The sequence below is a fragment of the Anolis carolinensis genome, chromosome 6 (assembly GCF_035594765.1).
Source record: "Anolis carolinensis isolate JA03-04 chromosome 6, rAnoCar3.1.pri, whole genome shotgun sequence".
Lineage (NCBI taxonomy): Eukaryota > Metazoa > Chordata > Lepidosauria > Squamata > Dactyloidae > Anolis > Anolis carolinensis.
In genome coordinates, this window is record NC_085846.1 from 33,294,043 (window position 1) to 33,307,107 (window position 13,065).

Genomic DNA, 13,065 nt, shown 5'->3' on the forward strand with positions numbered 1-13,065 from the left:
ATGAAATAAAATCTATATTATAATAATGAAGAGGGCGGGGATGAGGTCATGGATATACACACACACAAATATTGGATCAGGGGGAAAGATTGCTGAGCTAAAACAGGGAGGAATTTACCTAGCGTCTCCATTTCTGTGATCCAGCCTGTTAGATTTATGTGCAGAGGCAGTCTTCCATTTACCTGACATATTTTCTTGAGTATACATATCCAAATGTACATCATGTTGTAAGTGTTATCTCTCAGTACTACATTAGTGTCAGTGGATTGTGGACTTCAAAACTCCCATAAAAGCTTGATATCTAGGGATGGAATCCCTTTTGTCTTCTAATACCTTTGTGCATGGAAAAATCACCTTACAAACAGAAAGAACACAAGAGTGACTGGGAATAAGTCCAGTCTATCTCAAGTGAGCCTATTTTAGTGTAATCAAATAAAACAGTGGTTCTCAACCTGTGGGTCCCCATATGTTTTGGCCTTCAACTCCCAGAAATCCTAACAGCTGGTAAACCGGCTGGGATTTTTGGGAGTTGTAGGTCAAAACACCTGGGGACCCATAGGTTGAGAACCACTGAAATAAAGTATTGAATTGTTAGACCTTAGATCAGGCATGGGCAGACTTCAGCCCTCCAGGTATTTCGGACTTCAGCCCCCACAATTCCTAACAGCCAGTAAGCTGGTTGGGATTTCAGGAAGTTGAAGTCCAAAACACCTGGAGGGCTGAAGTTTGCTCATGTCTGTCTTAGGCTGAATGTACGAAGCGCATTGTAGCAGTAGTGCTCTCTCCACCCCCTTGCAGAATAGGAGAAGCAGTGGTAGTTGTAAAAGGAGGAAAAGAAACTGCACACCCTTTCTTGACTGAAATCTGATTATTGTTTTATTTTAAGGATTACATCTTAATATACCTGCAGAGTTTGGCTTGCAATAGGATGAGTCCTCTGTATCTATGAATTCTACCTTCCATGCTTGAATATGTATATCTCTAAATATCTAAAAGCTTGACTTTGTCATTTTATATAAGGGGCATCATTTTACTACATCCTTGTATATCATGGCATACAAGTATCTATGGATTTTGGTATACAGTGTGGGTCCTGGAACAAAACCCCACCAAATATTGAGGGCCACTGTATTTGACTTAAGGTGTTTGGTTTGTATTAGAGTCTCACTAATCCAAGCTAAACGGGCCGGCAGAAGCTTGGATAAGCGAATATCTTGAATTATAAGGACCGATCAAGGAAAAGCCTATTAAACATCAAATTAGGTTATGATTTTACAAATTAAGCACCAAAACTTCATGTTATACAACAAATTGGACAGAAAAAGTAGTTCAGTACGCAATAATGTTATGTTGTAATTACTGTATTTACGAATTTAGCACCAAAATATCACGATATATTGGAAACATTGACTACAAAAATGGCTTGGATTATCCAGAGGCTTGGATAAGCGAGGCTTGGATTAGTGAGACTCTACTGTACTTGGAAATTAGGCATAGCCTAATTGTTATTGAGGTGGTACAGTTGGTCCTTCATATCCATGAATTTAACCATTTGATATTCAAAAAAAGTTTGATTTGTATACCTATTTTATATATCTATACACCCGGGGTCACATAAAAATTTCTTGAGCAAAAGGGGGTTGCAAATATAAGACTGGTGCTAGATCAGACCAAATGTCTGCTACATTCATCGTTCGGTTTCCTGTACTGAACAAGCAGCTTTATAAATACAACATGTGCACATTAGCACTCTCTTGCTCTGTTTTCTATCAGTTGCCATTCCAAGAGACGCTGCTTCTCATTCTGGAGGCAACATATATTCATAATGTATAGTACCAATGGATAGTCTTGTTGTCTGAGTATTGGTCCAATCCCAAATTAGTCCTGTAAGATGGGTCACTGGTATTATCCCCAAACAATTCCAAAAGAGGTGGCAAAGTTCTTGGGGTTTTTTTTGGGGGGGGGGGAGGGATTTGAACTGTGGCCTAGTAAATCAAACCTTAGTTTACAGGTGTGGTCCTTCGTTTCACTAGCTCTCTTACACTTCTGAAATATTTCTAATCACTTCCCTTCATTCTTTTGGAAAGAAGGAATTATAGAAATTGAGTACATGAATCACTCTTAATCCGATTGTTTGAGAAGAAGGGTTAAGAAAGGCCATTAGAGTACAAGCCCGGGCATGAATGAAAGGCACAGGATGCCTGCCTTATTCATTTTATCAATCATTACAACTGGCTCTTCCTGTCTTTTTGTGGTCCCTATTCCCAGGATTACATCAGCCTCTTCCCTCTGGATGACACACAGCCATCCAAGCTCATGCGCCTGCTCAGCTCCAATGAGGAAGACACCACCATCCTGTCCAGTCCCAGTAAGTGGAATCACGGTGAGGAACTTTTCCTGAAATTGAAGTGGGCCGAAACACCCACCAGTCCACTATGACATGTTCTATTTCGTCTTTCCTCCTTCAAGAAAGCCAGAGCAATACTTTTTGTTTCTGAGTATTCAAATTAGATGGATGCACAGTATGTTCCCCCAATATCTGGGGAGGGGGGACTTCATGTGAATATGTGAAACCATGGATAAATAGCAAATACTATTATTTTCAATAGGACGAATAGTAGGGATAGTGAGAAAAAGTGTAGCTTGTACAGAAGGCCCTGAGTGAATAAGTGAAACATTAAGTGAAACCATATAAATACTACAGATATGTGGGTCGTAATGTATTTTAGAATATGTAATGTTCTTTAAATCAATAAGGTTATATATTGTAACCTACACTTTCCCCAGGAGACTGAAAAGTAAGTATAAACAGCAGGGAATGAGCAGAAATATAATTTGTTTTTGTTTTTTTCTAGATACGAATAGATATAAGCCTAAATTCAGTTGTTAATCTCTACTAAAGTACAGTGTTCCCTCACCTATCGTGGGGGTTACGTTCCAGGACCACCCGCAATAAGTGAAAATCCGCGAAGTAGGGACACTATATTAATTTTAATATTTATACATTATTTTAGTACTTATATATTATTTTAAGTTTTTATCAACCAATTGTGTGTTGATAAATCGCCTCCTTCTCCTCCCGTTGCCGCTTGGGCTCCTTTTCTCTCCCTTCGGCTTCTCCTTCCTCCCTTCCTTAGGCTGTAAATGGTAAATTTTTATGATTTATAATTTTTTTTTAGAGTTTATTGAAAAACAGCGAATCCGCGAAAAGTGAGCCGCGAAGTAGTGAGAGATCACTGTAGACTAATTGAATCAGTGGATGTTAGATACAAGTTGATTTACCAAGTTCCCATTCATTCAGTGAGTTTGCTGTACTTGGGATTAACAATTGGATTTTGGCCTCAAAACCTCCATCAGTCTAACAAATTCTCCAACTTCCCTCACCCAATTTTTACACAAAAAGGTGGTGTAATTTTGTGGCGGCTTTACCTCAAAACCAACAGTGGATACGTTTTTGTATGAAAACACAGAAAAAACATATCCATTCCACCTGCAGAATTAGGCCTGTGAAGCTTTTTTTCAATATTGTAGTTGCTTTTGATGTATTTTTAGGTGCTGCATTTTAAAAAAGCACAAAATGTCATATGCACAGAGTTCGTTATTTCACAAATTTCATTATTGATTTCAACATTGATACCATTCATTTTACAACATCAAAATGTCAAATCTAGGTGTGAAAAAACACTACATGGTGGAACAAACTCAATGTTACTTTTGGGTTTAAAAAGCCAAATTCCTATACAATCAGCATACATTAAAAAAAAGTTTTTCAGGCTGGTAGGACGCACGGGATGTGTGTGTGCATTAAATGAGAAGTAAATGCCAGAAGTAGGAATGGGAACAATGTTTACCATTATTTGTTTCCGAGATTAAAAGTTATACTCATGATACACATCACAGAAGAATAACACACAAATGAGAATTTCACAAGTTTTTCCAGTTATTCCCAAATCCCAAAGTGTTTTTGGGAAACTATTGTGTACAATGGGGGTTTGTGCGAAAACACTATTTTTAGCATTTAACAAACACTATCTCCAGAATCCCAAGTGCACAGTTATTTTATATGGAAGTGTCTTTTTGCTTAAAAGAAATTACATGTGAAACTCATTTTTGTGCAAAAATCCCAATTCCAGAAACTTACATGGAGTTTTGTGCAAAAAATCATGTTTTTCACCTAGAAACGTTTTTGAGGACATCTAGAAACTTCTCTTTTTTCTTCCTCACAAAAACTCATGATAATTGGGCAGAAAAGCCACTTTAGGATGAGCAAATAAAATGTTGAAACTGCATACAACTCTTTGTTGAATTCCACAATGCATAAATTACATGCAGGGGTGGAACAGTTGAATATTAGCACCACTAACCAGGAGAATACACTGCTTACCCATGGTCTATATCAGTGGTGTTCAATCTGTGGGTCCCCAGATGTTTGGCCTTCAACTCCCCCAAATCCTAACAGCTAGTAAACTGGCTGGGATTTCTGGGAGTTGTAGGCCAAAACACCTGGGGACCCACAGGTTGAGAACCACTGCTCTATATAGATGCAAAATATCACTGTCTATCACGTGGGATTTTTGCCCAGTGAGTCAGTGATCATTTATATTTCCATTCATTTCAAGACTTTTATGTTTGTAATTTCCCCTTATTTCATTTAAATTTTTTGCATTTTTTAAAGTTTCCACCATGACAATGCAATATGTGGGTTTTCACCCTCTAGTTTTGTAATAGCAATGAACTGGCACGCCTATTTCCTCTCTTCTTTGAGGTATGCGCAAGATGAATTACAACTAGAAAACAAAGATGAGCAAGCAAAAATGCTTCCATTTTGATCCAGCTATGATTCATAACTAGGGAGTTTCAGGATTTCACTTCCTTCCTCCCCGGAGGCATTGCATGCAGGTCCACCCTCATAGTAACTGCGTTAGCGGAATCTTAGGGTTTATTTTCTTTTTCTTTCAGAATACATCTAATTCTCAACAAATAATGTAAGAGATTCACCAGTCACAGTTCTTGTTGATTTTTCTCTTACTGTTCTATCATGAATTGAACAATGATAAAACTGCAACAAAGTTGTTTCCGTCTGCAGTGTCTTCCTACTTTCAAAGAAGTCAGTTATTGATAATGTCATTTCCTGAGTATATAAAGGACATAGCAAACTAAGAATGGTGTAGAGGACAGGAATCTTTTGGAAAACGGGATCACAATGAGCACATGATCACAGATCACTGTCACAAACAGAAATGTCTGTCTTACCTAGACCTGGTCTGCTAACATCCCATGGCCATGGTAACATTGTTAGCACTTGGATATTGCTTTCATATATTCAAAATGCTTTACATGCATTATCATGTATTTCCTCCCAAAATTCAGCAAGGTCAGAATTAGTAATCCTTGTACCCTAATTTTAAATTCAGGCCTATGGTTGAGAGAAGCTGTTTTAGTTGAAGCTACCTGGTGAGTTCATGGTACAGTCTAGATCTGGGCTTCCAAATTTGGGCTGTGTGGTTTTACACTGCAAAAGCTTTCTTAATGACTAAAAATCCCAAAACGGGATGGGCTTCTCCTCTCAAGCCAATTATTTTAATAGGATACAACCCTCCTCCATTTAAGTGAATTGGGATTACCTTGTTCTCTTAAATGGGGAGGGAAAATGGTTCTGCGGAAAAATGGATGTGGTAGTGGATGACAATTGCATTTACTACCTCCCGTCCTAAAAATCCTTAGTAAGGATGGGTTTCCAATCCTTTTTTCAAATGGGCAGCTTATTCCTTTTGTCCCTGCAAAACTATAGAGCAATTACTTTCTTATTTGCAAAGGGGAAATATTTCTCAGCTTGGCTTAGGTGTGGTCATACCTGTGAGCACCACGTAGGGAAACACCATGTAGAATAATCATGTGAAGAATTGAGAATGACAACCTGCGTATTCAAATAGATTTGCCAAAGACTGGTAAAGCAAAAACTCTTTGCCACCATTCTCTTGGCATCTGAGGATTCAAGGTGGACCCTACACACGGGATGGGAGGTATGGATGAAGGGCATTTCATTTCGGAGATTCAAGTACATGTGTTACACTGGGTCCCTGGTCAATAGGCTGAGTTCTTTTCTTCTCTTTCAGCAGACCGCACTATGAGCAGTTCATTGTCTGCTTCCCAGCTCCACACAGTCAGCATGAGGGATCCTCTCAACAGAGTACTAGGTAAACCTTATAAATTTTAAGCAGGCTATGAAGAAAGTTCTAGAAGGTTCCAACTCATAAGACCGTGTTTTCTTTCGCTTTCGGCTCTTCAGCCAACCTTTTCCTCTTGATTGCCTCCATCTTGGGAGCCAAGACAGCTGGAACGCACACACAATTTGTCCAGTGGTTCATGGAGGAGTGTGTGGATTGCTTGGAACAGGGAAGCCGTGGCAGCATCCTACAGTTCATGCCTTTCACCATGGTGAGCACTCTCAGGTGTCTATGAATATTTCTTTGGAGACAGGAAAGTTAATTAGTAAAACCTTTTAAAAAAAACTTGAGTTCATTACATCTGAAAGGTGTGTGTGTTTATTTGAATTCTGTCCATTCAAGCCAGCATAGTATATTACTCAACTAACTGTAGCACTTCGTATTGAAATTGACAACATGCATGTATGTTTTCTTAATGGGGTTGATAGCACTATGTAACACTATTTTTGTCCCTGGGTTATAAATGTCATTTCCTGATTGGTTCTATCATAAAAGCTTGGGAAAAGTTTATTAAACTGCAAAAACTTTATGTGGGACATCCTGCAGCACATTGTGCTGTAGCTTTTCAATGAATATCTCATAAAGTCTCAACCAATTCAACATAGTTTGTGGCAGCCACAAAAAACAAAGTTTCTGGAGTATAACAACTACTTTCAAAGTAAGTACCGCACAATTAAGCAGGATATAACACTTTCAAACCAGGAACAGAACATTTTTCAAATTTTGTTACATAGATTTTTAATCCCCATTTGAATGGAGTGGGTTCCTTTTTAAAATAATCAATACTGCAATGAAATCCTAGTTCCATGAAGTAAAGAGTCAAAACAGTTCTATTTTCTGGAAAGAGGGGAAAGTCAATTCGGTTTTTAGTTCTTCTAGTTTATCGTATCCCATTAGATTTCCATCCGCTCCTTCTCTGTCACTCTATAGCACTGGTTCTCAACCTGTGGTCCTCCAATTTTTGGCCTTCAGCTCCCAGAAATCCTAACAGCTGGTAAACTGGTTGGGATTTCTGGGAATTGTAGGCCAAAACATCTGGGGACCCACAGGTTGAGAACCACTGCTCTATAGCTTTCTTTCTTCATGGAGCGCTGCATCTCAAGACTCAGCTCTATAGGCTTCTCTTCCAGCAGTTCACTCCTTTTCTCAACCAAAGAAGAATCTATTGTTAGATCCTTCTTGAAATAAGCCATGACATGTGAAATCTAATCATGATTGTTAGTTTGGATGAGACAGGGAGGGAGCAGCAGGTAGAGGAAGCCTGCAGGGCTGTGCCTTGAGAAGCAGAAGGGCATGGAGCAAAGAAAGTTTTATTTTGAGACAGACCCAGCAGTGAGAGCCAGATGATGATATATTAAACCAATGGCTTAGGAAATTAATGAGCTTTAGTTTGAAACAACAAAATGTCATCTACCAGCAAGAGTATCACTGGAGTTGATAGAAAATAATACGTGATCAAAAATAATATGCCGACAATTGTAAAGTGCACACTAATTTCAGTACCACCAACAGAAGAAAAGCTATATGTATATATAATATATACATACACGCATGTAGGCATCTGCAATTCTAAAATTCACCCCAGTTTTAGAGATGTTTATATGGGGGAAAGTCCATCTTAGAATGGAAGAAATATATTAACTTTCTTTTTTTTTTCTATTTGACTTTCCTGACACTAGGGGGAGTCATTTTGACTTGAAATTCCTACATGGAGTCTATCAGATTCATTTAAAAACATATACAGTAGAGTCTTGCTTATCCAACATAATCATAGAATCATAGAATCATAGAATAGTAGAGTTGGAAGAGACCTCAAGGGCCATCCAGTCCAACCCCCCGCTAAGAAGCAGGAAATCGCATTCAAAGCACCCCCGACAGATGGCCATCCAGCCTCTGCTTAAAAGCTTCCAAAGAAGGAGCCTCCACCACATTCCGGGGGAGAGAGTTCCACTGCCGAACAGCCCTCACAGTGAGGAAGTTCTTCCTGATGTTCAGGTGGAATCTCCTTTCCTGTAGTTTGAAGCCATTGTTCCGTGTCCTAGTCTGCAGGGCAGCAGAAAATAAGCTTGCTCCCTCCTCCCTATGACTTCCCCTCACATATTTGTACATGGCTATCATGTCTCCTCTCAGCCTTCTCTTCTGCAGGCTAAACATGCCCAGCTCTTTAAGCCTCTCCTCATAGGGCTTGTTCTCCAGACCCTTAATCATTTTAGTCGCCCTCCTCTGGACGCTTTCTAGCTTGTCAGCATCTCCCTTCATCTGCGGTGCCCAAAACTGGACACAGTATTCCAGGTGTGGTCTGACCAAGGCAGAATAGAGGGGGAGCATGACTTCCCTGGATCTAGACGTTATTCCCCTATTGATGCAGGCCAAAATCCCATTGGCTTTTTTAGCTGCCGCATCACATTGTAGGCTCATGTTTAACTTGTTGTCCACGAGGACTCCAAGATCTTTTTCGCACACACTGCTGTCAAGCCAGGCGTCCCCCATTCTGTATCTTTGATTTCCATTTTTTCTGCCGAAGTGAAGTATCTTGCATTTGTTCCTGTTGAACTTCATTTTGTTAGTTTCGGCCCATCTCTCTAGTCTGTCAAGATCGTTTTGAATTCTGCTCCTGTCTTCTGGAGTGTTAGCTATCCCTCCGAGTTTGGTGTCATCTGCAAACTTGATGATCGTGCCTTCTAACCCTTCGTCTAAGTCGTTAATAAAGATGTTGAACAGAACCGGGCCCAGGACGGAGCCCTGCGGCACTCCACTTGTCACTTCTTTCCATGATGAAGACGACGCATTGGTGAGCACCCTTTGGGTTCGTTCGCTTAGCCAATTACAGATCCACCTAACCGTAGTTTTGTCTAGCCCACATTTTACTAGTTTGTTTGCCAGAAGGTCGTGGGGGACTTTGTCGAAGGCCTTACTGAAATCTAGATATGCTACATCCACGGCATTCCCTGTATCGACCCAACTCGTAACTCTATCGAAAAAAGAGATCAGATTAGTCTGGCATGACTTGTTTTTGGTAAATCCGTGTTGACTATTAGCAATGACCGCATTTGTTTCTAAGTGTTTGCAGACCACTTCCTTAATGATCTTTTCCAGAATCTTGCCTGGTATTGATGTGAGGCTGACCGGACGGTAATTGTTTGGGTCGTTCTTTTTTCCCTTCTTGAAGATAGGGACCACATTCGCCCTCCTCCAATCTGCTGGGACATCTCCTGTTCTCCAAGAACTCTCGAAGATGATTGCCAGTGGTTCTGAAATAACTTCCGCTAGTTCCTTCAATACTCTTGGATGTAGCTGATCTGGCCCTGGCGACTTGAATTCGTTTAGAGTGGCCAGGTGTTCCTGGACAACTTGTTTCCCTATTTGGGGTTGGATTTCCCCCAATCCTTCGTCCATTCCATGTTGCTGAGGTTGAAGATGGCTTTCTTTTTGTGAGAAGACCGAGGCAAAGAAGGCATTAAGCAGTTCTGCCTTTTCCCTATCCCCTGTCACCATCACCCCATCTTCTCCTTGCAGTGGCCCTATTGCCTCCTTTTTCTTCCTTTTTCTACCAACGTAAGCAAAAAAACCTTTTTTGTTGTTTTTTATGTCCCTGGCAAGCCTGAGCTCATTTTGCGCTTTAGCCTTGCGAACCTTTTCCCTACAGGAGTTGGCTATACGTTTGAATTCTTCTTTGGTGATTTCTCCCCTTTTCCACTTCTTGTGCATGTCACTTTTGAGCTTTAGCTCAGTTAGAAGTTCTTTGGACATCCATTCTGGCTTCTTTGCACTTGTCTTATTTTTCTTCTTTGTTGGCACCGTTTGCATTTGCGCCTTGAGTATTTCACTTTTGAAAAACTCCCATCCATCCTTAACTCCCTTGTTTTTTAATATCGGCGTCCATGGAATGCCGCTCAGTAATTCCTTCATTTTTTGGAAGTCAGCTCTCTTAAAGTCCAGAATGCGTGTTTGACTTGTCTTAGTTTCAGCATTCCTTTGTATTGCAAACTGCAGGAGCACATGGTCACTTGCCCCTAAGGATCCAACCACTTCAACTGTATTGATCAGGTCTTCCACATTTGTTAAGATTAGATCAAGAGTTGCTGATCCCCTTGTTGCCTCTTCTACCTTCTGGACCATAAAATTATCTGCAAGGCAAGTGAGGAATTTGTTGGACTTTGTACTCTTGGCTGAGTTTGTTTTCCAGCAGATATCGGGATAATTGAAATCACCCATGACTACTATATCTCTTCTTTGTGCCTGTTTGGTCAGCTGTTGACAGAAGGCTTCATCAAGTCCTTCATCCTGACTCGGAGGTCTGTAGTAGACACCCACGACAAGATCTTTTTGAGTCCCGGTTCCCTTGATTCTTATCCAGATGCTTTCAAGCTGGTTTCCCGGATTACAGTCTTGCATTTCTTCTGCAACGTAACTGTTTTTGACATATAAAGCTACTCCCCCTCCTCTCCCCTTTGTTCTATTTCTGTGAAAGAGGTTATAGCCCTCAATGGTTAAATTCCAGTGATGGGAGTCATCCCACCAGGTTTCAGTGATGCCTATGACATCGTATGTGTGGTGCTGTGCTAGGAGTTGGAGTTCATCTTGCTTATTTCCCATGCTCCGAGCATTAGTGTAAAGACATGTAAGCCCCTGTGACCTCCCCTCGAACTGTTTATTTGGGATTATTGTGCTCTCTGTACTTGGTCCTTGCTGTGTTTGTGCAGCCCTCCGTTTAGCCTTTCGGCGGTTCCCTGTGGTCGTGGGTAATATAGTGTTCGCCAGGCTGTTGTTCCCCTCCCCCAGTGGATTTAGTTTAAAGTGCGCCTGATGAGGTTTGTGAGTCTGTGTGCAAAAAGATGTTTTCCTACTTGTGTGAGATGCACCCCATCGCTTGCCAGTAGTCCATCCTCTTGGAAGAGTAGACCATGGTCAGCAGAACGGGCCAGCAGAACGTTGGATAAGCGAAAATGTTGGATAATAAGGAGGGAGTAAGGAAAAGCCTATTAAATATCAAATTGCGTTATGATTTTACAAATTAAGCACCAAAATATCATGTTTTACAACAAGTTTGCCACTTGTTTGGGAGCGTGGCTGCACTTCTGTTATTGCTAGGCATATTGGCCCTCTGCGCGTTGCTGCCTAGAGAAACAGCTGTGGATCCAGGCAGGAGGCAGACTGCATTGGATAATACAGAATGTTGGATGAGTGAAAGATGGATAAGTGAGACTCTACTGTACTTGTAGAAAAGCAGTTGGGAAGCAATGGAATCAGGTCCATTGTAAGCAATGGTGCTTCATATATAGTCAGAGAATATGTATTGTTAAAATGCCTTCGGCAGAGAAACCTCAACCAGAGGTTCTAGACAGTCCATATCATACTACTTTAGATACTGTCAATCCCATGATAAGGTAATTTAAGACATAAGTCTTTGCTGGGGATACATTTTCATTATCATCTCATCCATGACTACAGTGACCTCTTATGGGTAAATCCAAGCACTTCTCTCTCTCCATCTCCCAATCCTGATTCCGAGGATTCTGAGTAAGCCTTCTATTGTGCAATTTTGTCAATTTATTTGAGAATTGTTATTGTTACTGTATCTATTTGTTACTGTATCTAATTGTATTGAATACTTTGTACACAAAATAATAGTCATATCCCGCTCTTCAGGTAATCACGTTGGAGACAGCATTTACAAATATAATAAAGTTGTTTATTTCTTCTTATTGCAATGGTAAAAAATAATTCCGCTTAAAAGATGACACACACACAGACCCTGCTTCTGAACTGTTTCTGATCGTGTTTGGTTGTCTACGTTGTTTCTTCTTTGATTTCATTCTCTGCTTTTATTCCTGGGCAGGTCTCGGAGTTGGTGAAAGCATCCACAATGTCCAGCCCCAGAATCGTGTTGGCCATTACAGACCTCAGCTTGCCTTTGGGCCGCAGAGTCGCTGCCAAAGCTATTGCTGCTTTATGAACCTCCCATGGACCCAGTATAAGCAAAGACAGAACTCTATGAAGTCGGGCACTGTTTTAAAGTTGCCACGTGGCATCTGTGAACTGAAGTGAAGCAGACAAAGATCAGTGAGAGAAGATTATGGAGAATGATTTGGTCTCAGTTTCTCCTGAAAAGTACTTTCAATCAGACTTAGACCCACAATGGATGGTTGTTATCCCCAGTTTTATTTTTTTATAAACAATATCACTGTTTCTTGACACCATGACAGTTTTTGAAATGTGTTTACTAATATTTAGTTATTATTTCTCCTTTGGTTTTCCTGTTTTACCATTCTGTTACATGTATTGTTAAAACATGTCTCCAAACCATCATTTTTAGTTGACATTTTATCAGTAATGACTAAAATGATTGCAGAACTATCATTTAAAAGCATCATAATAGACTGTTTTTGAGAAGAGGCTGAATTTCACAAGGTGACCATGATAATCTAATGGACTGTTAATTTTCTTTGCCTTTGTGTATATAGGTATTTTTTTGTGAAGCTATTATATTTTATAAATTTCTAAATTCATAAGCCACCTTCTTTCTGTTCTTCAGGAATTCATTTAGTGAGTTAATTTGAGATAAAAAAATGCAGCTATCACTTTTTCTCACTATGAAGATGGAGAACCATAAAGAAACAAAATCAGTATTGAATGATTCTCATTGCGTTCCAAGTTCTTAGAGCTGCAGAGCTAGACGTTGAAATCCCAGCACCAAGGGTGTAATAGAGTTGTAATGCTGAACATGGTTTCAAAAGCTGTCATGCCTAGCTCTACTTGGCTCAATACAAAATAAGTATAGGGAGTGGGCCCTTGGTATCTGCTTGGATTTGCTTTCAGGACTCCCAGTAGATACCAA

The 13,065-nt window shown here is 40.2% G+C and overlaps 1 protein-coding gene across 4 annotated transcripts in view; it reads left to right on the plus strand.

The window, feature by feature from the left end:
• med24 (mediator complex subunit 24) overlaps positions 1–12,743 on the plus strand; it is a 74,254-nt gene extending 61,511 nt beyond the window's left edge. Inside the window, exons 23-26 of one of the 4 annotated variants that reach the window (XM_062958316.1) lie at positions 2,269–2,383; positions 6,117–6,197; positions 6,290–6,438; positions 12,067–12,743. In XM_062958316.1, coding sequence (XP_062814386.1) covers positions 2,269–2,383; positions 6,117–6,197; positions 6,290–6,438; positions 12,067–12,183 — 462 coding nt within the window. In that variant the 3' untranslated portion in view covers positions 12,184–12,743. The remainder of the gene's footprint in view (positions 1–2,268; positions 2,384–6,116; positions 6,198–6,289; positions 6,439–12,066) is intronic. The other 3 variants (XM_062958317.1, XM_008113346.3, XM_062958318.1) reach the window with 3 other exon arrangements.
• Positions 12,744–13,065: the final 322 nt, after the last annotated feature.